The sequence below is a fragment of the Marmota marmota genome, unplaced genomic scaffold (genome assembly GCF_001458135.2).
Source record: "Marmota marmota marmota unplaced genomic scaffold, marMar, whole genome shotgun sequence".
In the NCBI taxonomy this organism is placed as follows: Eukaryota; Metazoa; Chordata; class Mammalia; order Rodentia; family Sciuridae; genus Marmota; species Marmota marmota.
In genome coordinates, this window is record NW_026000048.1 from 15,556,849 (window position 1) to 15,583,878 (window position 27,030).

The 27,030-nt window shown below is 36.3% G+C and overlaps 1 protein-coding gene across 1 annotated transcript in view; it reads left to right on the plus strand.

Annotated features, from left to right (window-relative positions):
• The window catches only part of CUNH10orf67 (chromosome unknown C10orf67 homolog), a 122,948-nt gene that overhangs the window by 85,448 nt on the left and 10,470 nt on the right, over positions 1-27,030 (plus strand). Inside the window, exons 11-17 of the mRNA XM_048812757.1 lie at positions 4,266-4,346; positions 4,532-4,600; positions 5,294-5,373; positions 5,448-5,513; positions 10,059-10,146; positions 19,144-19,224; positions 19,309-19,369. Of these exons, the coding sequence (XP_048668714.1) occupies positions 4,266-4,346; positions 4,532-4,600; positions 5,294-5,373; positions 5,448-5,513; positions 10,059-10,146; positions 19,144-19,224; positions 19,309-19,369 (526 nt within the window). The remainder of the gene's footprint in view (positions 1-4,265; positions 4,347-4,531; positions 4,601-5,293; positions 5,374-5,447; positions 5,514-10,058; positions 10,147-19,143; positions 19,225-19,308; positions 19,370-27,030) is intronic.

Genomic DNA, 27,030 nt, shown 5'->3' on the forward strand with positions numbered 1-27,030 from the left:
GCTTTGTGTCACTTTGGGGGTAAACTGGTTGTGGAGTGCCTAAGGCACTTGGGAAAATAGGGTCACTATGCTGGTGGTGATAGGAGAGGGAGTGTGTTCTAGGAAGTTTGAGATACTTTGTATACAACTAAGGCAATATTTATTTGGGTAGTTCTAGGACCATCAAAGTCATCTCCAGAATTGTGGGTACTGGCAGAGTAGGGTTAGGGTTAGAGAAGTAGGGTTTAGAGCAATGCTCAGGGTCCAGGTTTAGGATTACACCAGTCCAAAGGAGTCTCCTATCAGCCTGGGATAAATCAAAACTATAGATCTGCCATGACTGGGGACATATTTCCATTCCTGACTTTCTACTTTTCTCTATCTATAAATTTTATGAACTATCTTATCCAGGGTGCTTCAACAAATAAATTGATGATTTCCAAATTATATCTCTGGGATTATCTCCTCTCCAAAATTCTAGGCCCTTATCACAGTTGCCTATATGTCTTCATCTGAATGGGCCACAGGTACCTCAAACTCTGTGTTTGAATCTAAATTTACCAATTCTGGGGCTGGGGATGTGGTTCAAGCAGTAGCACGCTCACCTGGCATGCGTGTGGCCCGGGTTCGATCCTCAGCACCACATACAAACAAAGATGTTGTGTCCACCGAAAACTAAAAAATAAATATTAAAAAAAAATTCTAAAAAACAAAAAAGTGCTGTAAATTTACCAATTCTTTTCCATTAAAAAAAAAGCACACAAAGTTAGCCCTCTTCCTATTGTTTTTCTTATTTTAATGAATGATATGATTCTCCATCTAGTTTTACCCAAATGAGAAATTCCAGATATCTCTCTTCTAGCAAAAACCAAAAATAAACAAACAAAAACACTTATAAATTCTACCTCTTTTATTTCTCTCAAATCTTTCTCCTTTACTTCCACCCAATTTGTTCCCTGTTGTAACTACAGTGCTTAGAATTATTTTTGTACATTGTAGACATTCAGTAAATAATTTGTAAATGGAATAAGAAAGAGAAGAGAAAAAGCACTTGAGACTGTAGGAAGAAGATAATTAAGGAAATAGACAGGAATTTAAGAGGATTTTTTTAACAAAAATATTTTGGAAGACATTCAAGAGAATCTTTCATCCATAAAGCAAGGACAGACAGCTATGAAAAAGGAATAGTCTGAGCAAAGAACAGTTTCTTGGAAATAACAAAATTTTTTAAAGAAAAGACAACAAAACAAGCAAAGTAATAAAATTGACATAGCTTAAAGCCTCGTTAATAATCTGGAAAATAAAGTAAGGAATCTTTCTACATAAGGCAAAATGGCAGACAAAAATTATGAAAAACATTTAAAGAATAGAGACAAGAGGTCTAATACCTCAAATAGGATTTTCTAAAAGCAAAATAAATACAATAGGATCAAGGCAATAATAGAAAGAATAAAAGAACATTTCCATGAGTCCAGGAGGAAAATAATCCAAACATTAATATCCAGATGGAAAAGATCACTAAGTGCTAAGCGAAATCCAAAAACAAAAAGCAGATTGCCATATTTTATCAAATCTCAGAAGACATTGATTATAAAATGCACCATTATTTTATGTAGTCCTTGCAAGGAAAAACTGTTGCCAGTCAAGCTATGACATTGATAACAATTGTAAGGCATCTCAGTATCAGAGATACTAAGTTGGGGAGAGAATATGTTTTTGTTAAATTAAGGAAATAGATACTCATTGGTGAAATTTTAGTTCTCCAAGGATTTAAAAAAGAAAGGAAAAAATAGTTTAAATGCAATGGAACAAAAAAAAAGGAGATTTACATTCATGTTCTCATCAGCAATACTAGTTGTTATAAAAAATTGAACAGTTTCCAAAGGGTAGAAAAAATAGTTTGAGCCCTAGGTCTTAAGGTCTTTGAATCCTAGGTCCTAAAGTCTTAGAACCCTAGGTCTTAAGGTCTTATACCCAGCTAAACTATCAATTGATCAGATAAGCAAAATAAAGACATCTTTGAACTTGTAAAAAAAAAAAAAAAAAGTTTGGGCTTGCGTTGTGTTTTGTTTTGTTTTGTTTTGTACTGGGGATTGAACTTGGGGGCCCTTGACCACTGAGCCACATCCCCTGCCCTATTTTGTATTTTTTTTATTTAGAGACAGGCTCTCACTGAGTTGCTTAGTGCCTCTCCATCACTGAGGCTGGCTTTGAACTTGTGATCCTCCTGCCTCAACCTCCCAAGCTGCTGGGATTATAGGCATGCACCATGGGAGTGGGGGTGGGGGTTGAGCAGTTACAATAATGCACGCCTGTATAATCCCAGCAGCTGGTGAGGCTGTAGTAGAAGGATCTTGAGTTCAAAGCCAGCCTCAGTGACAGTGAGGTGCTAAGTAACTCAGTGAGACCCTGTTTCTAAATAAAATACAAAATAGGGCTGGGATGTGGCTCAGTGGTGGAGGGCTCCCAAGTTCAATCCCCGGTACCTCCTGCTCCCCAAAACAAAGAGTTTACATTCATGAAACCTGCATGAAAATTAAAAAAAAAATACTGTAGCCAAATATAAAATGAATGAAACATGCAAGGTGATATGGGCACAAGAAATAGGGGAAACTAAGAATGACTCAAAAGCAAGGGAAGATAGAAAAAATTAAATGTTGACACCTGCTTACTTGGAAGAGTCTGGCTTTAGCAGCAAAGTTTGATAACAGGTGTGCACACCCTTTCTCTGTGATCCAGTTACACTACTTGGTTTTATGGGAACATGAAAATATTGTAAATGCTATTTATTAGACTTCCATTTTTATAATCAAAGATATTAATAAGGCATGGAGGTTTTATAGAGAAATACACACACACACAATATAAAAGAATAGCATTCCTTTGAAAATTGAGAGGCAGAGGGAGAAAAGAGTATTGAAAAAGAAAAGAGAACAAATAAATTTCCCAACATGGAATTCATAAGTCAAAATATATTATGAATGTAATGCACATTAAATGTGCATTGTCATGTATGTAAGAAATAAAAAAAGTTAAAATATAGAAATGTATGAATATTAGTCATGATAAAAGTAACCACATTAAGGGTTAAACACACACAAATAAAAAATGGGCATATGGAGTAGAGAGAGGAGGTAGAAGATAATGTGGACGCTCTAAATTCCTAATCTCTGTTGTGAGGGAGTCCAGATAAATGTTATCATTTATTTATAATAATAACCACGAGCAACACTGAAGGAAGGGGCTAAGGGCATAACTCAGTGGTAGAGAATGTGGTTAGCATGCCCAAGACCCTGAGCTCAATCTCTAGCACCAAAAATAAGAGTAAGAAAGAAAAAAAAAACACAAAATTCTTAGCTTATGAGAGTTGAGAGTTTTATGTTGGTGTATGCTATTGAAATTTTATTTTTAAAATATTCATATGCATTTTCAATCATTAAACATAAAGTAATATGAATAAAGGAATTAATAGGTTGGTACATAGAGATAAATGGTAGCATATATGAAGTACTCAGTGTAGAATAGGCACTCCATAAATTGTAGCTTTTATGGCTGTTATTACAAATTTTGTTATTTATCTGTGTGGCAGCTGATGACAACCGTATTCATCTCTGGCTGCCCTTTTATATTTCATCAGACATATGGAGAGTTGGCTCAAAGCTTCACTTGTTGCCTTGTAGTAGCCTAACACATGTCTCAGAGTTTCGGCAGACCTATTGCAACTACTTTCTTCTGATGTTTTTTTCCTGGATTTGGGCTCCTTCTTCCACTGAATTAAGTCAGTCTCTGAATCTCATCATTTTCCATTTGTGTTTCGTTTAATCAGATACAGAATTCCATCTGATTCTGCAATTTCTATTAAAACCTCCCACACATATACACCTTTATATGTGTAAGTTTGTGAAGGTTGAAGAAGGTAAGTGATAGGGAGAGGTAGCTTCATTTTACATGGAGCACTGAACATCTCCCTGGGCGCTGATCACCAGCAGTCCAGCATACACCACCTGCCCTGTGGTTTTGCAGGGCACATTTCCTACCTTCACCCCAGCCCTCACTCTGATTGCTCAGGGGAGCTCTAGGTTCCTTTTCCTTTATGCTGCAGAACCCTTGAACCCCTGTTTCAGACCCTCCTTGACAGAGCCAAAACCACCCAGAGTGGCAACATACCAAAGGGCCTTGTGGGTCATAGAACCTATTCAGAGAGTGTTGTGGGGATAGTAAGTAGCAACTTTTCTCTGTATTGTAAGAAATAAAGGGATCATTAACCAATATTTTTTTTCTTTTAGCAAACTAAAATCTCACCTAAGTTTCCTGTGGATTCGGTGGATACCCAACGTGAACCCTCCAAAAGAAAAAAAGATGAAACGGTAAAATTTGACCTATCACTGCAGTGAAACACATTTTTTAAAAAACAGGAATAATTGTTTTAACAGGAGTAAAGAACTGGGGGATATGACTAGCATATTTTAAAGTCTCAATCTCCTTTCCCTAAAATCACATCTTGGTGCATTCATTTGAAATGTTGTATTTACCTTCTTTCTTTATTTTTTAGGGTCAGGTTAAACATCTACCACCCATGAAGACACAAGAAGAAAGGAAAGCAAAAGCCTCAGCAACTAGGGTATGATAAGCATTATTATTAACCTAGTTGTTCATATTGATTCTGGCTCTTCTTACAAAGTAACAATGACTTTGGAAGCTATCCTGTCTGTGAAGAGACAGAAAAAGCCAATTTCCTCTTTAGTATGATTCGGTAGCGTATTATTGCCACAACCCCAAACTCTCACTTATGACACATCTACAAGTCCTTTGTTAGAGATTCAGTCCTTTGGCTAAAATCTTTGTCCCCTTGCAAAATATAAAGAGTACTGAAAAATGACTTAAAACCTTAGTGTCATTGATTCAGTCAGATCCTTTCCTCAAAAGTGTTTTGATAGAAATGGAAAGTAAGAGTGTGAGGGGGATGTTCCTGCCTATGAAGAGAGATGGAAAGGCCACAGTAAAAGAAGTGGGGGCAAACGAAATGACTGGTGGAGGATGGGGGGCCATGATGATGAAGTTTGATTGCTTTGTCATATGATTTAGAACTGATTTCCTTTAAGTTAATCATTTCTGGGAAATGGAGGCATGGGGGTCTTAAATTCTTCTGGTTTATAGAAATTTGCAAATAACTCTAATTCATGGTTTTCTCAAGTTATGTTCAAAGGCAGTTAGAATATGCATGCTATTTAATAGAAATGGTCATTTCAGATTTAGGGATAAACAGGGCATATTGTATATGTAATTAACTTTGTGGTTTGTATTCTTTTGAAAGGATGAAGGGAGGAGAATTTTGGAGATGCGCGTGGAAACGTTAAAGGCTAATTTGGAGAATCAGAAGAAGAAATTAGAAAGGTACTGGCAAGGGCGATTCATTACTATTCCTTTGTAGCTAATCCAGCATTTAACTATCTGTAAATTTATTACAGATGTAAAAAGGAATCAGAGCAGATAAACAAAAACTGGGAGAGGAAATTCCATATTCTCAGGAACAGGTATGGTATGCAAATGCTATTTATAAAAATACAGTATTCATAATTTGAGAAAATTAGGAGCCTTGCATTTTTCTTTACATATTAATTAATGTTAAGTGCCCTCCTATACTTTCAACAGTCAGAGTCACTTAAAAGAAAATTTAATTTAAGATTATTGCATTCTCTATTCTCTATTTTCAAATTTAAAAGCTCAATAGGACAGGAAGGCTCTCTTGATACCTTGTCTAATCAGACGTATCTAGTCATCTTTCTCTATAGAGCCAATAAGACATTTGCATATGATATGTGACTGGTCTGTATCATGATTTTTTTAAATATATACTAGATCCTTTAAATCCTTTATTCTATTCTTTTCCTTTTAACACCAACTCCTTCATCCTTGGATGTATTTTTCACTCACATAATCATTTAATGGTTCTTCCTTGTATCATTGTCATCTTTTTTTTTTTTTTTGCCCAATGGTGAAAATGAAATTCTAAATCAAAGGGAGATCATTAGAGTAGAGGAAAGGAACAGGGGAGGGAGGGAGGGGGAAAGTGCTGGAGAGTGATATTGGCCAAATTATATTGTTATTATGTGCTCCTGTACAAAAATGTAACAGCAAATCCCATCAATATGTACAACAATGATACACCAATAAAAAAAATACGGGAAAAAAATAAAACGAACCTGTTAAGAATCTGATAAGGCAAATAGAAATGCCAAATAGAGAAAAATACCTATTTTCCCCCTTTTCCTCACATATTAACCTTAAAAAATCCACATTCTGTTTACTTGTTTCTTAACATAATTTCCCCCAGACCCCCTTCTATATCACATATTGGAAGTTCCTTTGCAAGATTTTTCAATAGTCAAGCATCATCCAGATCATGACAGAATCAATATCGATGCAACGGAGATCAATCCAGTCGGGCTTGTGGTTCACATGTGACATTATGGAACCACAATGCCCTGTGTGTGTGTGCTGTGTTTCATAAGCACATGCTGTGTTCATAGCAATTCCTGTGCACATTACAACAAAATAACTAATCCAGGGTGGCACACCAAGAACCCACAAATCAGAAACAACACTGGATGGGGAGCAGAAGCTCCTCTCCTTGTGGAAAAATGGTGTGCCTTGTGCTCCTAGTTGTGCTGATAACTGTTTTGTGCTCTACAAAATAAGTCTGTTAATACCTGCCTGATCTACTTCTTACAAGGCAGAATGTAGATACACGCAAAGCAAAAGAAAACTTAAATATGCATTTAATTTCATTCTTCTGGACAAGGATTTGAACTCTGACGCTGAATAGAACATCTTTCCCTAAACAGTTTTGTGGGATTCCCTTTGAAACTTAAGATTTTGTTTGTCTCTATGGGATTCATCCTATTTTTTAATAATCATTCACAAAAAAATGTTCCGTTTCAGCTCAAGTTGATTTGTTATTAACCAAGACAGTGACAATCATAGTTATTGTTTTGGTCTCTGCAGACTTTATGTTATTGTATAAACACTTAGGATGGTAGTAAATATTAATGCCTACTTCTATTTTTTTTATTTAATCAACTAACTTGGGATATAATGGAATATGTCTCTCTAGTTGGTTGTTATTACTGGATTAATGCCATGTATCTATGTGACAACATTGAGGGTGTCTTTATACAGGGTTTGGCATCTCAGTATGATAAGGACAGTGCTAGAATGGCAATTTCCTTTCACTGTAACTGATTCTAGATTAGGGGCACTCTTTTTTGTTTGGTAGAGGAAAACCTTCTGCTTATATATTCATGATTTATATTTAGTTCTGGTCCATGATTTATATTTAGCTCATGGTGAAGCTCCCTTTCCATGTCTGTTGAGTTGGTTCAATTTCCAGGAAGGCTGAACATAAAGAAGTGCTGTTGACAAGGGTGGGGGCTGGTCCTTTCTCTTAGTGTGACCTGCTTGGCATTTGTCATCATTGTCATTTCTCTTAGCACAAATGGGTGTGACACGTAGGCCCAGGACCATAGAGATCCCTACCTGGCTGATGTTAGAGTGATGTAGCAGCCTCTCCCACCTCCATGCCGGGAGACCATCCACGTGCCTCCACCTGAGCCATGCCCTGGTTCTGCCTGCTGCGCTCTGAGGCTGGCTGGTCTCACTTCTGCCCATCACACTTCCCAAATTCATAGAAAACTGGTACATGATTCCCCCCCATGGGGGTTTCCCAGATGGAAATCCCCTCCTGCCCTCTTCTCCTCTTACCTCATCCTCAGGAGCACTGGACCACCATCCCTTCAGGTAGCTGACTATCTATGAGAACTTACAAACAGGCAAGGTACAGGCCCACTCTGGTCATTTATTCTCTTCCTCCTCCCTCTCCTTGGAACCCGTTGTAAAGCCCCTCATTATTAGATTTGGGAGAGGGTACATTTAGGTAAACAGAAATTTCACACTGTTCCCCAATTTTCTGTCTTCTCTAGCTTGCCTCCTATGTCAGAGGACTATGAGCAATTTTCCTGTACCCATGTCTTCCTAACTCTGAAGTTTCACACCTGACAAACCTCAAGTCTTATGTCTTTGTCCTCAGCCCACAGAAGGATAATAATATAGAAAAAAAAAAGAACCAGGCATTTGAGTTCAATGTATTTTGTTTTCACTTGAGTATACTCACGACACATTCATTTCGTCTTAAGTGAAATCCAGATTTCTTAAGAAATGCACAAGCCAAACCAAAATAACTCTGAACTCTTGGGTAGCCAGTGCTTTTATAAGTCTTATCCCTGCCTCTCATTCCAGCTGTCTGAATTCTTCTCAGAAGCTAAGTCCAGGTAGTTGAGAAAGTGGGAGGGGCCTGGATTATGAAACTCAAGAGTGTTCAGAAGACCTAAGGCCCTGTGCTTCCAGGAATTGGAAATCCATTTGTTGATATCTTAAGAATTTTCTGTGTTCATAAAAGAGTTGAACAGCTACTGTGCTTTCTCCTGTTGTCCTCGACAGCTGTTGGTCTCACAATCACACTAGCTTCACATTATGAGTTGTGGAGAGCCTTTTCTAAATTCTAGGAGAGATTTGGAGGATAAAATGAGAATTATTTGTTGCTAGGTGGTTTAGTAAAAATTAATCTTTAATTGACCAGACTGAATGTTTTCTTGATGAGCAAATTTTAAATGAATGACTGTGTTTTTGTTTTTGCTACTGTTTTGTTTTGTTTGCAGTGCTAAGAATCAAAGGGCCTCACCCATGCTAGCTAGGCAAGTGCTCCACCACTGAGCTATAGCCCCAGCTCCTGATTCTTGTTCCATTTCATTGTTTAAAGGCCTTGAAGACTATTAACTTTTTCTAATTTCTTTTTAAATTTATTCATAGTTATAGTTGTTTTTTCCATGAAATTGGGCAACTTGTGTAATTCTTCCAAATTCTTGTTAAAAAGTTATTCTTAAATGTAGGTATAAGTTTCCTATGGCTGCTGTAACAAGTGACCACAAAGTTTAGTGGTTTAGAACAACACCAATTTGTTATTTTATAGTCTGGAGGTCAGAGATCCAAAATGATTCTTACAGGGTTTAATCTGAGTTGTTGGCAAAGCTAGTTCCTTCTGAAGACTCCAGAGATAACAAGTTCTTTGCCTTTTCCAATTTTTAGATTCTTCTTGTCTCACTCCAATCTTTACTTTCCTCATCACATCGCCTACTTCTTTATCCTCTCTGATCTTCCTGCTTCCTTCTTCTTCAGTCCCTGTGGCTACATTGGAGCCACAAGATAATTCAACATAATCACTTCATCTCAAAATCTTTAACTTATTCATATCCACAAAGTCCCTTTTACCATGTGAAGGAATACACTCAAGTTCCATGGAACAGGAAGTGGATATTTTGGTGGAGGGCAACATTCAGCCTACCAAAATTAATCTTCCAGCCACCAAATATTTATGCCTATCCCATATGCAGCATGCATTCACCTCATCCTGGTGTATTCCAAAGTCTCGGCCCATTACAGCTTCTACTCAGATCTAAAAATGTCATCTGTGAGTCATCTCAAAGGTCCCCCTTCTCATGATCTAAATTAGGTATTGGTGAGGCTCTGGTTAAAATCCGTTCTGGATTTTAAAATTCCTCTCCCTCTGTGGACTGAAAACACATTGTTTTCTTGCAAATACAGTGCTTAATTTCTTCAGTCTTAAATCAGTGAGAAGTTGGCCACTGCATTGTTTTGACATAATCTTTCATGATTTCCCTTGATTTCTGGTAGAATAAAATGTTCCAGGTTTATCTTGTACATTCACTGGCTTAGATCTAGAAATAGTCATTTTTTGAAAGATGACCTAGTTTATTTTAGTGAGAAATTATTTTTAAGCCACAGTCTGAGCCATGGGGTTGGCTCATTTTCATTAATTCTATGCCTTTTCAAAGAATAAAAATACTTGATTTTTTTCAAGTAATAAGTTCATACTAATTTTTGGAAATTTTTACTTGGTAATATTTTTAACTTTTAATGCAATTCTTAACCACATTAACACAATATTTATTTTCTTTGCCCTATGACTTACATACATTTTAATTCCCTAGTTTTATTTATTTCAGCTTTCACGTCCTAAAGGATGAGATGTTTACTAGGCACACATTGTTTCGTCAGTTTGCAGTGCTCGCTGATACATCCTTCAATTATGTGGTAAGTATACATCATCTTATATGCTAATTATGTCTGTGGATATATTGTCTTTCTGTTTCTATCATGTATTGAACTCCTGTTATTATAGGCTCTGGATGTAGTACATGCCAGTCACTCTACTACATGCTGAGAGCACAAGACAAAGTTCATAGACCCAAAGAGCTCAGTCTAGTGTGAAATGTAGAGGTGTGAACAGATTGTTACAGTGCAGTGGGACTCAGCTATAAGGGAAGCAAATGCAAATTTCATAGAAGGGGTGACTCGTTCTGGCTGGGGAGTCTATCAGTCTGCCCATTCATGGTCATGGACACAGCATTGGCAAATACTAAAACTCAAGGTTCAAGTATTCAGTCACTTACAAAGGGGAAAAGGAGGTAAGTACTGAGTCATTCATTTTTACATCAGAGGTTGTATTTATTAGCTTTCAATCACTATAACAAAGTACCTGAGACAAATTACTTATGTAGAAAGAGGTTTATTTAGCTTACAAAGTTCTGGAATTTCAAAGTCCAAGCTTTGGACATAGTACAAGCTCTGTGGCAAGTGCTGCCCTTTGGCCATGTCATCTAGTGGCATATACAATGGTCAGAGCATTTGTTGGAACAAGTGGTCATATCTTGAACCAGGAAGCAGAGAAAATAGGAAGAACCAGGCTTACCCCTTTTAGGCAACCCTCTCAGGAGAACTCAAGGGGTTGCACAAGAATTACCTTATAATAGCGCATCCCAATGACCTTAGAACCCCCCTCACTAACACCTCCCTTAAGGTCCCACCACCTCCCAGCACCACCTTTGGGACCAAGCCTCCAATACATAAACCTTTGGAAGGACACAAGTAAACCATATCCAAACCATGTCCAGGTCATCTATAAAGCCCAATTCTGAATTAGAGTATTATTTAGCCTGCTAGAATTAGTGCTTTCATTTGTAAATGTAACTGATGCCCAGTATAGAAACATATCCAATAAAATTCCACTAATAAGGGCTAGAAATATAGCTCAGTTGGTAGAGTGCCTGCCTGTCATGCATTAGACCCTGGGTTCAATCCCCATCACCACCAAAAAAAAAAAAAAAATCCACTAATAAGTAAATCAGCATGATACAAACTCTCTAGAACTTCTGCTATAATGCGAAGTTTTCTGAAGATAGACAAGTAAGGTTTGTAGGAAAGGGCACAAGAAACAAAATGGTTTTTGCGGTTTTTTTTTGTTGTTGTTGTTTGTTTTTGCTTCAAGACGTAAAAAATTGAAAATATTTTTTCATTTAAGATCATTTTCTAAATTAAAGTTGCTACAGGAGATCAAAGAACTTGAGTACACTGGCAAGATAGTGTTGAATTCATTGTTTTTAACCAGCTTTTTACAGTAGTCTGTACTTTACTGAGGATTTTAATAATTGACTTCCCTGAAATGTTCCCAAACTAGACTACATAAATAGGAATACACATAGTATCTTTCTTCCCTGTTGGTTTTTCCTCTCACTGAAAGGTTACAATTTTAATGGGAGCAATATCATTTTAGGTGTTAATTAAATATAATATGGGAGGGTCCATGAGAAGGCTGTGTCACTCAAAATCAGATTTTTCCATGATTATTATTGGCAAGATTTTCTGGTTCAGATCTGAATTATCCAGCCTTCACGAAACAGACTTCTAAGTCTTAAAGTTATACCAGTTCACGCCCATTAGTAGATTCAGTCTTTTTTCTTGAGAAAAATATTGCCCTCAAATAACCAGGAAATTCATGGAGGAGGAATGGTGCTCTGTCTAGAGTGGAAAGCACCCGTGTGCCACTACTCACCGAGGGAGGGTTCATGAGTCTTTATCTGTATATCCACACAGAGTATTGACACTTGACCCACTCAGCAGAGCAAATAGCATGTGTTTAAGAAAAACAGATGGAGAGGGATTGAGCAGGTGTATGAGTGAGTTTGGGATAAAATAGCATTGTCCCTCAGTACCCTACACTGTGTCATTTATCCACCCCATGGATATTTATTAAATGCAAAACAAACCAAGCACCATATTACTTGCTGGGAGAAAGACAGTGAGCAAGACAGTATGGGTCCTCCCTTGATAGACTGTAAATCCCGTGGGATCACAGATGGGTTCATCTTATAAACTGTTTTATTTGCAGAGCTTAGAATAGAACCTGACCTATAGACTAGCATAGGTTAACTTTAATAGAGGAACATCAAACTTTAAATTTCAAATTTGAATAAATTCTATAAAAAGGAAAGACTTGCTGTTGAGGTGTCTCTTATGTACGATAAAATTCACAAATATTACACGCGTCATTTGAGGGGTTCTGAACTATGTAACCAGCATCAAAAGTTCCCTCACGTTCCTTTCCACACAATACATGGTCCACATCCTCACACCTTTGAGGCTTTTGTTGCTGTTTTGGGTGGTAATTGAACCTGGGGCCTCAAACATGCTAGACAACTGCTATACCACTGAGCCACGTTGCCAGGCCATAGTACATATTCTCTGTCCTCTGGCTTATTTTACACAACACAGCATTTTAAGATCCATTCATGTCTTTGTGTATATCTGTCACAGGTGTTCTTCTTACTGTTGAATAGTGTACTATTAACCACAATACAATTTGTTGTATTATTCATTATTCCCTTGTTATAACAGCTCAGCTATTTCCATTAGGAGCTATTGTGAAAAAAAAAACTGCTTTAAACATTCTTATACAAGCCAAGCATGATGGCACATGCCTGATAGCTCAGCTACTCATCAGTCTGAGACAGGAGGATTGCAAGTTGGAAGCCAAGGTTGGCAACTTAGAGAGACTTTGTCTCAAAACTAAAAAAAAATTAAAAAGGGTTGGGGATGTAGTTCAGTAGTACAGCACCCCTGCATTTAATCCCCAGTAAGGAGAAGGGAAAAAAAAGAAATTATAGCAAGAGTCATTTGTGGAAGTCTGTTTTCATCATTCCCAGATAAGAGCAGAATGGCTGAGACACAGGAAACACGTATGTTGAACTTTATTAAAAATTGCAAATATTTGCAAATTGCAAATATTCCAAAGTAGCTATGTAATTTTACTCACCCTCCACAAAGCCTTAAGAGTTCCAGTTTCTCTACGTACTCCCCAACTTGAAATTATCAGTTTTTAGTTTTTAGCCATTTTATTTTTATTTTTTTAAATATTTTGTTCTAGTTGTAGTTGGACACAATGCCTTTATTTTATTTTTATGTGCTGAGGATCGAACCTAGCACCCTGTAGGTGCTAGGCAAGCACTGTACTGCTGAGCCACAACCGCAGCCCCAATTTTGAGCCATTTTAAATGGTGTTTCATTGTAGTCACTACATTTTCATTGTAGTCCTAATTTCCGTTTTCCTGATGTTGATGGTGTTAAACATCTTTTCATGTACCTACAGACCATTCTTAGATATTTGTGAAGGGTCTATTTAAGACTTTTTGAAAAAAAAGTTGTGGGACAATACATATAACAGAAACATTGCCATCTTGACCATTTTTAAGTAGACAGCTCATGTGTGTCAAGCACATTCACATTGTTGTACAACCAAACCCTGGAACTCTTTTAAATTTTTTTTATTAGTTTTAATTAGTTATACATGATAGCAGAATTCACTATAGTACATCATACATAAATGGAATATAACTTCTCATTCTTCTGGTTGTACATGATGTAGAATATATGTACAAAGGGTAATAATGTCTGATTCATTCTACTATTCTTCCTACCCCCATACTCCCTCCCCTCCCCTAATCTAAAGTTAACTCTAATCTTCCTTAGTTCCTTACCCTTATTGTGAGTTAGCATCTGCATATTAGAGAGAACATTTGGCCTTTGGTTTTGGGGATTGGTTTATTTCACTTAGCATGATATTCTCCAGCTCCATCTATTTACCAGTAAATGCCATAATTTCATTCTTTTTTAAGGCTGAGTAATATTCCATTGTGTGTATATATACCACATTTTATTTATCCATTCATCTTTTGAAGGGCAACTCAATTGGTTCCATAGTTTATCTATTGTGAGTTGAGCTGCTATAAACACTGATTTGGTTGTATCACTGTGATGTGCTGATTTTAAGTCCTTTGGGTATAAACTGAAGAGTGGGATAGCTGAGTCCAATGGTGGTTCCATTCCAAGTTTTCTGAGGAATCGCCATACTGCTTTCTATAATGGTTGCACCAGTTTGCAGTCCCACCAGCAATGTGCGAGTGAACTTTTTTCCCCACATCCTCGCCAACATTTATTGTTGTTTGTTTTCTTGATAACTGCCATTCTGACTGGGGTGAGATGAAATCTTACAGTAGTTTTGATTTGTATTTCTCTAATTGCTAGAGATGTTGAACAGTTTTTTCATATATTTGTTATTCAGTTGTATTTCTTCTATGAAGTGTCTGTTCAGTTCCTTAGCCCATTTATTGATTGGGCTATTTGTTTGTTCACCTTGCAAAACTGAAACTCATTAAACAACAACTCCCCATCCCCCATCTAAGTACTATTGTCTACTTTTAATTGTTATTGAATGCAGGGGGTTTTGTGGTGTTTGTGGGGTGTTGTTGTTGTTGTTGTTGTTTTCTGGGTACAAATCCTTTGTCTTCAGAAATTAGAAGTTTTTGGTTTTAATGAACACCAACTTACCTTTTTTCCCTGTGACAGATTGTATTTTCTGTGACCACGACTGTACCACACGTACCATGGATTCTTTTTTTTAATATGGTTGTGTTTTTCCTTTTCCCATTGACTTTCCTGGTTCCTTCATTCTAGACTAAACCACTGTGTACATCTGAATCTATTTCTAAACACTCTGCTCCATTCCACTGGTTTATTTGGCAATCCTTTGGCTAATAACTTACTGTCAAATTTATAGCATTAGTTAAATCTTGAACTCAGGTAATACTGTAAAACCTTCTATTTTATTACTTTGTTCAAAATTGTCTTGTCAGTTCTTTTTGAATCAGCAACTCTAGTCCTTAAAAAAATTGCTATGATTTTTATTGGGATTTTGTTGAATTTCTGTTTCTTAGTCTCACTAGCCAGTGCTTTATGACATCTAGTCTAAGTAAATCTATGACGACAATTTCTTTTCAACTCTTGAGGCTTTGCCCCATGGCAAACTAGTAGACATAGTGGTCTGGCAAAGCATCAGTATTTCATATATAATATGCTTCATGTATAATATATGTTATATATTATGATGTTCTTTCACTCAGCTGAGTTCTTGCTATATAATTCCAACTGTCATTACTAAGGCCCCAAATGTAGGGTGGAATGGGGATCTGCTGTTTAACTGCACGCCTGTGGTGGGCCCTGGGTTTTGACCTCCTACTGAGTCATAGGAACCTTTGACAACCCTTTCCCATATTCACTAAATTTGTCAAATGCCTTCAAAGTGAATGGGAGCTACAGAATAGAAGTCAGAGGTTTCTATCTTCTCCTTAGCCTTATACCTGAGCTTGTTTGTTTGTTTGTTTGTTTGTTTTTTGGCACTAAGGATTGAACCCAGGGGATGCTCTACCACTGAGTTACATTCCCAGCCCTTTTTATCTTTTATTTTGAGACCAGGTCTCCCTAAGTTGCTGAGGCTGGCCTTGAACTTGTGATTCTCCTGCCTCAGCTTCCCAAATATCTGGGGTTACGGGCGTGCACCTCTGTACCCAGAAGACCTGAGTGTTCTTGATGCTTTTCATCAGCTTATGGCTACCATGAAGAATATAAGAAATGGAGTCTTATTTGCATTTCAGTTGAGTTTTATTTGCATTTCAGTTCTACTCCTGTATTTTATTTACTTATAATTTTTCCACGTCACACCCATAATTCTCTTGCATTTGATCTCAGCCTATTTGTTACCAGATCTTCTATCTTTGTTTCCTGGAGGTGGTATAATCTTGTACTTTATTGTCTAGGTCAAAAATCTTAATGAGTTTTTTTTTCTTCTATGTTAAATAATAGACAGTTTTTTTTAAAAAAAAATGTATATGCTTCCTATGATTTCTGAATATTGTTTTCTTTCCCTGACTCTGTAGTTCTTTCATATTACCTGTTCTATTGAATCTGTTCTCCTCCTTGTCAGGATAAGATAAATGGAAATCCAGGGTTATCACCTGTGTCCTTGTTCAAATCCCCCTTTCACATTTATAGCTGGAAGGCAGGTCCAAGTGTACAGCACCTATTCCTATCCCTAATTTGTCAGAGTTTTATATTTTCAGCCCTGTCATTAAAAGGCTGTATTTTTTCCACTGACTAAGAGTATGCAACGATGGCATACAGAACTTAAATTCCCAGCAATCATACATTTAACAGTGGCTTTTTGTTGTTGTTGTTGTTGTTATTCTGTTTAGTTAAACATGACGGTAGAATGTATTTTGACATATCAAATATACATGGAATATAACTTCCCATTCTTGTGGTTGTACATGATGTGGAGTTACATTGGTTGTGTACTCAGTATGAACACTGGAAAATATGTCTAATTCATTCTAGTCTCTTCCTATTCTCATTGCCCCTCCCTTCTCATCATTCCCCTTTTCTAATCCAATGAACTTCTATTCTCCCTTCCACCCCCCCCCTTCTTGCTTTTTGTGAGTTAGCATCTGCATATCAGAGAGAACATTCAGCCTTTGGTCTGGGGGGATTGGTTTATTTCACTTAGCATGATATTCTCCAGTTCCATCCATTTACCGGTAAATGGCATAATTTCATTTTTCTTTATGGCTGAGTAATATTCCATTGTGTATGTACCACATTGTTTTTATTCACTCATCTGTTGAAGGACACCTCAGTTGGTTCCATAGTTTAGCTATTGTGAATTGAGTTGCTATAAACATTGACATGGCCACATCACTGTAGTATACTGATTTTAAGTCCTTTGGGTATATGCTGAGAAGTGGGATAACTGAGTCAAATGGTGAGTTCATCGCAAGTTTTCTGAGGAATCTCCATACTGTTTCCCAGAGTGATTGCACCGATTTGCAATCTTACTAGCAACGTATGAGTTAACACTGGCTTTCTTTACCATTTTCATGAAAGACAGGAAGGTAGTTGGGTAAGGAGTCATGAGGACATTCTAGATGGGATAGAACCATGGGAAGGTTCTAAGGTGAAGGTGTGCCTGGCACCCAGCTTTGCTGGAGCTGAAAGTAAGAAAGTAAAGTAGTAAATTGTGGTCAGAGGGGTCACAGAACTCTGATTTTTGTAATCCAAGAAAAATTGGGAACTTTTCAGGGTTTTGACAGAGGAGTAAGACAATCTCACTTAATTTTAAAGGAATAACACTGGCAATTTTGGGGTGGAGATAGGCAGGTGATTGAGAACAGAACAAAGAAACAGAATGGGAAGCTACTAACATGATACAGGCAGGAAATGATGGTGACTCGGACCACCTTGGGAGAGCAGATGGCAAAATGAAGCAGATGCCTGCCTCGGGTACCATGTGGTGCTTAGAAGCAATATATTTTTAGGTACATGTAGTAAGATTGACAGATCTTTAAAAGATTGCACTTAGTGACTAGCAGGGATACACAAGGCAGACTGTAGTCTTATGTTGAATCTAAGGTATGCTCAAGACTAGCTCCAGATTTTGTAAGTCACTAAAAAAAAAAAAAAATGCTGTCGGTTATGCTGTGGCAATCCATCTATTGTAAGGTGATTCCCAATTTTAGGGATGTTAAAATCAGAAGCCTATGCCTTAGAATCATTGAAATAGTGTATAACATAATGTCATTAAGATAAATTAAAATACATGTGCAAAATTTCACATTTTGCCACTTTCAAATAAAACATACTTGTCAAATATATAGTTTCTTTTGGGGGGGACAAAAAGGGAGTGTGAGCAGGCTATGGATAGAGAAAAATACATGTAAACACACATATATTCATGCATATATCAATACTTACAAAGCAAAAGGGAAGCCTTGAACAGGGAAAAATTCACATAAACCCTGAGCTATGCAAAACACATTATATGAGTAATATATGCAACTCTGCCATTTGTATAAAAGTATAGCAATACAATTATGTACAGTACCTACTATTTGATAGTGATTATAAATGACCTCAATAAAATAGGAATTGATAGTTAAAAAAAAAAAAACCCTGAGCTATATGTATGAACCTTAGACTTATTTTCCTTAAGTATATTTTATGTTCCTAAGATTCCTTTGACCTACACAAATTAAATGTCATTTACTTTGCACTACATGATATTGGTGACAATTCTGCCTGCATGCTACAGCTTCTGACCTGCTAGAAGAAAACAAATTTTTTTTGCCTATTCAGTTCTTGGCAGTCGGGCCACCATTGCTGTCACTCCCAGTAGGTAGGTGGTGCTGGAAAGGATCCTGTTGTTCCTCACCAATTATAAGTATAGTTGCTGCTCCATATCTACAGGTGATTAGTTCCAGGACCCCAACAGACAACAAGATCCTTGGATGCTCAAGTCCCTTATTTAAAATGGCATGCTATTTGCTTATAACCAGTGCACATCCTCTTGAATACTTTAGATCAACTTTAGACTATTTATAATATATAATCCAATATAAGCACTATGTAAGTAAATGGCTATTATACTGTATTGTTTAGGAAATAATAACAAGAAGAAAGTCTGTGTGTGTTCAGGAAATTGTTGCTGTGTTGGTTTTGGGGGGGGGGTTGTTTTCATTGTTGCTGTTGTTGTTTTTAGTGTTTTCTACTTGTGATTGCTTGATCTGCAGAATCTGAAAACGAAGAACATGTGGATAAAGAGAGCAGACCTATAATACATCCTAAGTTGAAGAGACAAGCAAGAGAAAATTGAGTCAGAAAAGACTGAGGAAAACATGTTTCTTGAGTTTTTTCCTCAAAATAGCCTGAATAAAGAAGGGGGGTGGGTCTTCCCATCATTGGTTTAAAGAAAAGGATTTCTCCATCCATCTTTGAGCAAATTGGAGTTATGAGTATAGTTTTCATATCTAAGTTAATTGAGGGTTGATCCCCCTTGATCCCAACAAACATACCTTTTGTGTCTTTCAGAAAGTGAAACCTTTATTTGTGCAGTCTAAATTAAACTTGGAAGAAACCGCATCTTCTTCAAGTGATTATCATTTGACTTTGGTAGGAAGATTGTTTTTCTCTATTAAATATCCATTCAGTTAATATAATTGAATGTCAGTAATGAAATTTTTGGTCTACTTGCAGATAGACAAAAAGTATCCAGAAACAGTTAGTGATCAGCTCTCCTTGCATCAATCACCCAGAGGTAAGAATCTTGGGTCTGGTGGTGGCTTAATGGTAAAGTGCTTGTCTGGCATGCTTGAGACCCTGGGATCAATCCCCAGCACCTTCTAAAGAGAATAAGAAGGAGATAAAAATCTTTATTGTTAGAAAGAGGTTCACACACAATACGAGTAGTTAGTCTTGATTAACTTTTTTTTTATTCTAAGGTATTTGGTATTCTGGGCGACTCTTTTCAGCCAATTTATAAAAGTAATGCATAGATAAGATGAATAAAGATATATTAACATGTGTATTCCTGAAATCTGACCACTGCTAATTGAAAATGAACTTAATCTATTTCAAAATCAGAAACTGTCTCAGCTGGAATCCTGTTTCTTGTTTATTAAATTTCCAACAAACATGAAGCTCTTCTTAATGTCCTGTTTTTCCAGGGCGTCATTTGACTTTTTAAAAACTGGAAGGTGTTTTTTGTTTGTTTGTTTGTTTGTTTGTTTGTTTTTTGTCTACATGTATCTGTAAGACTTTTCTCTAAATTTAAAAACCAAATAGGAAACATACTTAACTACATCTTCCTTCAATCATCTTTTCTCTAAGGACTCCAGCTGAGGGCATTCAGGGGCAAGGCAAATATGTGAATTTAAAGAAATTCATTGCTGAAAGCATATTCATTAGTAGGCTGTAATAAGCAAGTTGAAATTACAAAGTATAACACTGTTAGTTTAAATTATTGATCATGACCTAAGAGTATCAGTAATTTGTTTTTCATATCCAGAAAGATTTAAAAGTAGAGTTTGTTAATGAGTCTTTATGCAAGGGGGAAGTGTGTGATAAGAGTTTAAATCCTAGACCCCTGAGGGTCAAATCCTCTACTTTTTGAAAACTTTAGCAGAGATATGAAGAATCTCTCCTTTTCCTGGGCCTCTATCCAATGGAGAAGGTTTTCCATGGTGCTTATATGTATGAGTGACAGGCACTTACCCTGCTTAAAAGGACTCTTTCAACAATCAGTGCTGGCTACCTCTTGAGCTGATACTTATATTACCATTAATGCTGAGTTTGGATTCCATAGGACGCATCTGCTAGCTTAGGAAGCAGCAAGCTTTAAAGGTATCGTCATTTAAGTATCTAATTATATCTGTTGAGTTTGTTGGAAATTATAAAGCATATGGTAAGTTATTTCTAAAAATGTGGATTGGTAATCTGTAGTTGACCTGAAATTTTAGTTTAGTTAACTACAGCATTTCATTCCCTCAAATATTTATCTGAGGATTTTTTCCATCCAAAATTGACTTTCCCCAGCCCAAAAATCATTTTGTAGAGGAGCCAGATACAGTGACACATGCCTGTAATCCCAGCTATTAAGGAGGCTGAGGCAGGAGTGTTAGGGTCTGTAAACAAGTCAAGATGGCGCCTGGCATTTTGCCAGAGGGAGTGGTTTGTGAAGTAACGCCAGTGAGCCATTAAGATTATAGAGATTCCTTAATGACTGACTGCTGTGTCTAGATTATGTCAATTAAATTAAGCTGTGTATTCAGTTATGTATATATACCCCTACTGTCCTACAATAAATGGCTCCCACTCCTGCTGCATCAACCTTCACAAGTTCCTCGTCACCCCCCAGTTAGTTTGCCCAGCCAGCCGGGCTGCGGCACAGGAGGATCCCAAGTTCACACCCAGCACAGGCAATTTATTAAGACACTACCCCCAGATCCAAATTAAAAGAGCTGGGATATAGCTCAGTGGGAGAGCATATCTAGGTTTAATCTTCAGTATCACCAAAAAGAAAAAAAAAATCAAGAGTCCAAAAGTCCATCTCAGGTATCACAAATCATGGGCACCTGTTATACAAAAGATCACTAACTGAAATAAACACCTCCACTCCTTTTCCTCATCCCTGAAGATGCAAAATGCAGTTAAGAATTAAAAGAATTACCTCCACTCTCTTTGCTGAAAATCCTCCCAAGATTCATTAGTTCTTTTCTTTGCCTTGCTGATAAAATTAAATATAAATGCCCTTTTATGACCCAGAATGCAGTACTGTATCACAAAGCTCATGATTTGGAATATTAATCTGCATTGCAGAGGAGATGTGTGAAAATTTTACACCAAATGCCTCTGGACAGAACCCTGCAGTTTCTTCCTGTTAAATCTCTGATACAAAAATAAAAAGGAACCATAAAAAGAAAAATATATATATATCTGATACAACTTCGACGTATCATGTTCTTCCCTCTGAAGACAGTGCTGGAAAATAATCTAGTTAACAAAGTTTCTGGTGAACTGGTTCCAGTTACTCCATAATTTATTAGAAATGAATTTTCTATTTTTATTGAACAAAAACAAACAAATGAAAAAGCAGGACAAAAGATTAATTACTAATTTACTAATCTGAGGAGTAAATGAATTTTCTTGTTAGAAAACTCTTTAATGGCTTGTAGAAGGTATTTATGATTGACTTTCAAAGGGTCAGATTGACCACCAAACATGTCATTCCCCACCCCTAGCTACCTGGGAATGTTGAGAACCCCTTTCAGGCCCCTGGTAAATAATCTAATACACTATCAGTGTTTTCAAGCATTAATTTGTGAATACATATTAAATTAGCTACATGGTTAATATGTGTCTGATAAATAAATGTTTATTATTTTCTATAACATGAAGGGAGGGATATTGTGATGTAGCTGGTAATAGATCCCAAACCAAGCTCTTTCAAATCACTGTTGTTTTTTGTTCCATTTTTTAAAATATGCAGATAGAATATTAATATTTACAGTCTCTTATTCAAAATTATTCTCTCTGACAGGATCCTCAGCATCACATCAAAGATTTAAGTTCTTAGGTTGTACTTTCACACCACAGAATACTTTTAAATGTATATATAGCTACCAGGTGTGGTGGCACGTGCCTGTGGTCCCAGCTACTTTTGGGAGATTGAGACAGGAGGATTACTTGAGCTTGCAAGTTCAAGGCCATCCTGAGCAACATAGTAAGACCCCCCCATCTCAAAAGAAATACACAAAAAAACCCCAAACAAACCAATAAAACAAATATAGCTATTGTTTAGCAGACATAGGTAATCTTCTAAATGGCTTTCAGGTTTTAACTGTGATTCTCAACACGATGCTCTCAGGTCTCTTGTTTTCCCCAATTTTACAAATGAGAGAATCGATTTTAGCAGGGTTTAATAAACTGCCAGGGTTATACCACCAGTAGGGAGCAGGAAGATTCAAATTCAACAAAGTGGCCAAAGGGCCACTCTGCCTGTCACCACTTGATTATACTGACTTGGCCCAAGACTTATGCATGGCCACATATGTCCCATTTCACCAACAATGGGGAGACACATGAGACAAGAGCAAGAACGTGGGCTTGGGAAGCTGAAGGACATTGGTTCCAATCTCAGTTCATCACTCACTCACTGGGGATATCACCAGTTCCCTCTGCTGTGTAAGATGGAGATGGCAACCCCATCCTGGAGGTTTAGTAAAAGAATTAATAAGGGCTGGTAGTTAGTTAGCTCAGTGGTAGAGCACTTGCCTTGCATGAATAAAACCTTGGGTTTGAGCCCAGCACTCTAAAAAAGAAAAAAAAAAGTACTAAATGAGATAATGTGTGATGTACCTAGCTAATCGTGCTATATTTCCTCCTGAGCTGTTCATAAATATAATACCAAACCTACATTTTAACTCACCTTGTGAGAGCAATAATGCCCAGGCAGGCTAGTGACTTAAAATAACTTATCTTTCCTTTGCCTCTTTAATAACAAATTTTCTACCAGGCATTAAGTATAACTAAAATCTAGCATTAGTATAAAAACATACAGTATTTGAGAGAAGTGTCTTAAAATATAAAATACAATTTGAAACAATGTTGTATTGGGTGTGTCCTGCCCAAGCAGGTTGAAAACGATTTTTGGTTATGTTGCAAGTCCTAGGAATTCTAAAGGGAGCAACAGAGAGTCCTTGTGCCACACAGGAAGCTTTAAGAAATGAATAAATTCTGGTTCATACAAGGGAATAAAAATAAGGCACAATACTATCTGTAAAATTTCAAAGCAGATTTTTATGCAGTAGTAATTATCCCAAGAGAGTGCAAGTAAGATTATTAATTTGTTTGCTGCTTACCTGTGATAAAATTTGGGATCTGAGCTGCCCATTGTGCACTGGGCATTGTCGAAGATTCTGTGTACTCAAGAAGACCTTTCTCACAGTCCAGTAATTAGGTGCTATTGACATTGTAATCTTTGGAAATGTTCTTAATGAGCTCAAAAGACATGAATCTCATAGATAAAACCTCAAAGTAACAGTGGCTCTTTAAGTGGCTTGTCAAGAATAAAAGGCTCAAACATCAGTATCTGAAACACAGGAGAAACCCAAATTTAAACCTAGATTACATTGTGTAGTTCATTCTCTGGAACTTCTAGGAAAGAAATATCCAGGAGTGATTTGAAAGGCTTGTGAATAATGGAATGATCACAGTGCATTTGCTATAATTGAAGGAACTTTCTTTTCACCCTTTGGAACTTTAGACCTGAAATGTATTTTATATAAATCTAATTTTTACCAATTTATAAAGATAAATGTTTATTCAAAGTGGAGTTCAGAGTTCAGTGGCCCCTGTTGCTGTTTTGAATAACAAAAATAACCTTAAAAAGCATACAAGGAATTGGGATTTACGTAAACGATAAAAAGAAATCTCAGGCATAAATAAAAATAAAATCCAACAAGTTAGCATTATTTTATATATTGTTTATAGATCATCAGCTATGATTAATATAATTTGGAGGGTTTTCAAATTCATATAAAAATGCATACCTTATATTACCATATGTATAAATAACACATAACATCTTTTAGCATATAATTGATAGAAGGAATTAAACAATGAATTATGGGTTAAGTTCCAAAATTAACCTGATTTATCACATACAGTATATTCATAGAATATAAATATTATATTTATAATATATGTAAATATTAATGATGTCTCTGCCACCAACTTTCCTATTACTTCCTTTGTTGTCACCAAGTAGCTTTTATTCAGATGTCATATTTCTAGCTTATATGTGCCAACTTGTCTTGGAGATTTGAGCTGACTCTCTACCTTTCCTTGGGAATTTTCCTTGCCTTTTGTACATTTATTATGAGATACTTTCTACTTGAGGCATACAGTTCAGTATATTAGATAATAAAGCCTAGAAGATCCGTAGCTTGTCTCTTAATTTGTCACTCCAAATGCAGGGAATTCAATGACATAGAAAAGGGTCAGGATAGCCAATTGGATTAAAGAAGTAATGATAAAAGTAAGAAACTCTCTAACTAAAGCTCTGTCCATAGGTCAGATAGGAGCTTGAAAAATGTGACAAATGCAAAGAAAAGATAACCCATGCTTTGAAAATACTGTGCTAATCTTTGAAATAAATAGGTCAGTAATGACTTTGAATTTGCAAGCTTGTAAACATTTAGTAGAAAAAAATTAATACATATTAAAAACTTATTTTATTAATCTGATAGACTTTTTGTATTAATTCAGTCTAGTGATACTTTTAAGTATATATAGACAGTGTTTCATTTAATAAATACCACTAAACACAGTTATTATTCCAAAACCTGATTTCTGGTTAGTTCAATTCTGGGATTGGATACCAGCAGCCTTTCTGGATCCTGTGACCAATGACTTCATCCCAAATCTCAGCTGCCCGGTTGCAGCCTAATATTGTGGTTATGTAAGAAGCATTATAAACTGAATAAGCCTTTATGGTATAACAAAATATTGATGACAGGTTTAATTAGGGCAGAGACAAGTAGGTGTTAATTGTTTAAGAATGGTTCAGTTATAGAAATGGCAAAATGTTACAGGATATTATTGTATATGGATTTATGTGAATCCACAAACTTCTCAGCGTTAACTGAGTTTGTATATGAAATATGCCATGTTAATGTTTCTTTCAAATGCAGGAACCCCAAGTTTGAATTTTGCAGGAGTAGACTGAGATCAGAAAAGTGGGTATTGTGCCAGGTGCTGTGGGGCAAACCTGTAATCCTGGCAGCTGGGGAGACTGACGCAAGAGGATTGCAAGTTCTAGGTCAGCCTCTGCAATTTAGTGAGACCCTCTACCAAAACAAAATTAAAGAAACGATCAGGGCTGGGATTATGGCTCATCGGTAGAGTGCTCACCTAGCACCGGTGGGACCCGGCTTTAATCCTCAGCACCACATAAAAATAAAGGCATTGTGTTGTGTCCATTTACACCTCAAAAATAAATGTTAAAAAAAAGAAATGATCACATGTGGAAAAGTATGTCATCAGAAGAAGTATTTTCACAATTAAATTCTATGTAAATGTAAGCTAGAGGGGACCAAGAAAAGATGAAGTCATTATATTGTTTATGTTTTCAGAACAGTAAGGATACAACTGAAGAAAGGCTTTATTTTTCATAAGCAGATAAAGTAGAAACTTTTTTTTTTATTATGAAATATTTCAAATATTCAGAAAATACCACCTGGTTCTATTAGAATTTATTATCCTTACCCAGTGCTAACTACTTCTTTGATTTGAGAATGTCAGTGTCGCATGTTTTACATTGTTATACATACACACCCACACACTCATAGACAGCATATAACATCCTTTGTCATGTTTTCTTGTGTTATACGAATGATAGTGAAATGCATGTATTCTCGAGTTTTTCCTATAAATGCTGTTTTTGAAATTCAGTTACAGTATTTTGCTGTGTGTAGCTTGAGTTCATTTCTTTTATCTGCCATGTAGTAAATTCTGATGTCTGAATGTGCTACAGGCTGAGAATTCTTAATCCAAAAATCTAAAATCTGAAATGTTTTAAAATTCAAAACTTTTTGAGTGCCAGCATGATACTACCAGTGAAAATTCCATGCTATAAATTGTATTTATGCATAATATTGTTTAAAAATCTTATATAAAATAATCTCCAGGCTATATGTATAAGGTATGTATAAGCATAAATGATTATTGTAATTTTTTTGTATTTTGAGCTGCTGGGGACTGAAACCAGGGCCTTGCACGTGCTAGGCAAGAGCTCTACCCCTGAACTACAACCAGTCTGAAGTCTAAATGAATTGTGTGTTTAGACTTGAGTAATATCCCCAAGATATCTCATTTATGTATATGCAAATATTCCAAAATCCAAAAGAATCTTAAATCTGAATACCTGTGGCTCCAAGCATTTCAGATGAGGGATATTCAATATGTTCAACATGGTATTGATTCTACTGTTGATGGGTATTCAGAAGATTTTCAATTTGTTGAGTCATAAATACAGTTTCCATAAACATCCTTGAGCATTTCTCAATGATACTTATCAGTGATTCGTTAGAGTCAGTCCCCGAATATGGAATTGCTGAGTTCCAATAACTTTATTAGATGCTAATGAACAGTTGCACTAACTTACATATCTCAGTGGTTTATGAATTTATATTGTTCAATATTCCTACTAACACTTGGAGTTGCCATACTTTTTAATTTTTGCCAATATATGATAGGTATGAAATTATATTTAATCTCTTTAATTTCAATTTTCTTGATAATAATGAGAAGAATTATAGGTGTTTATTGACGATTTTTGTTTCCTTTTCTATGAATTGATTGTTACTTATATGTATAAACTACTTTGGAATAAATATAGTAAAAGATGTGCAACACCTG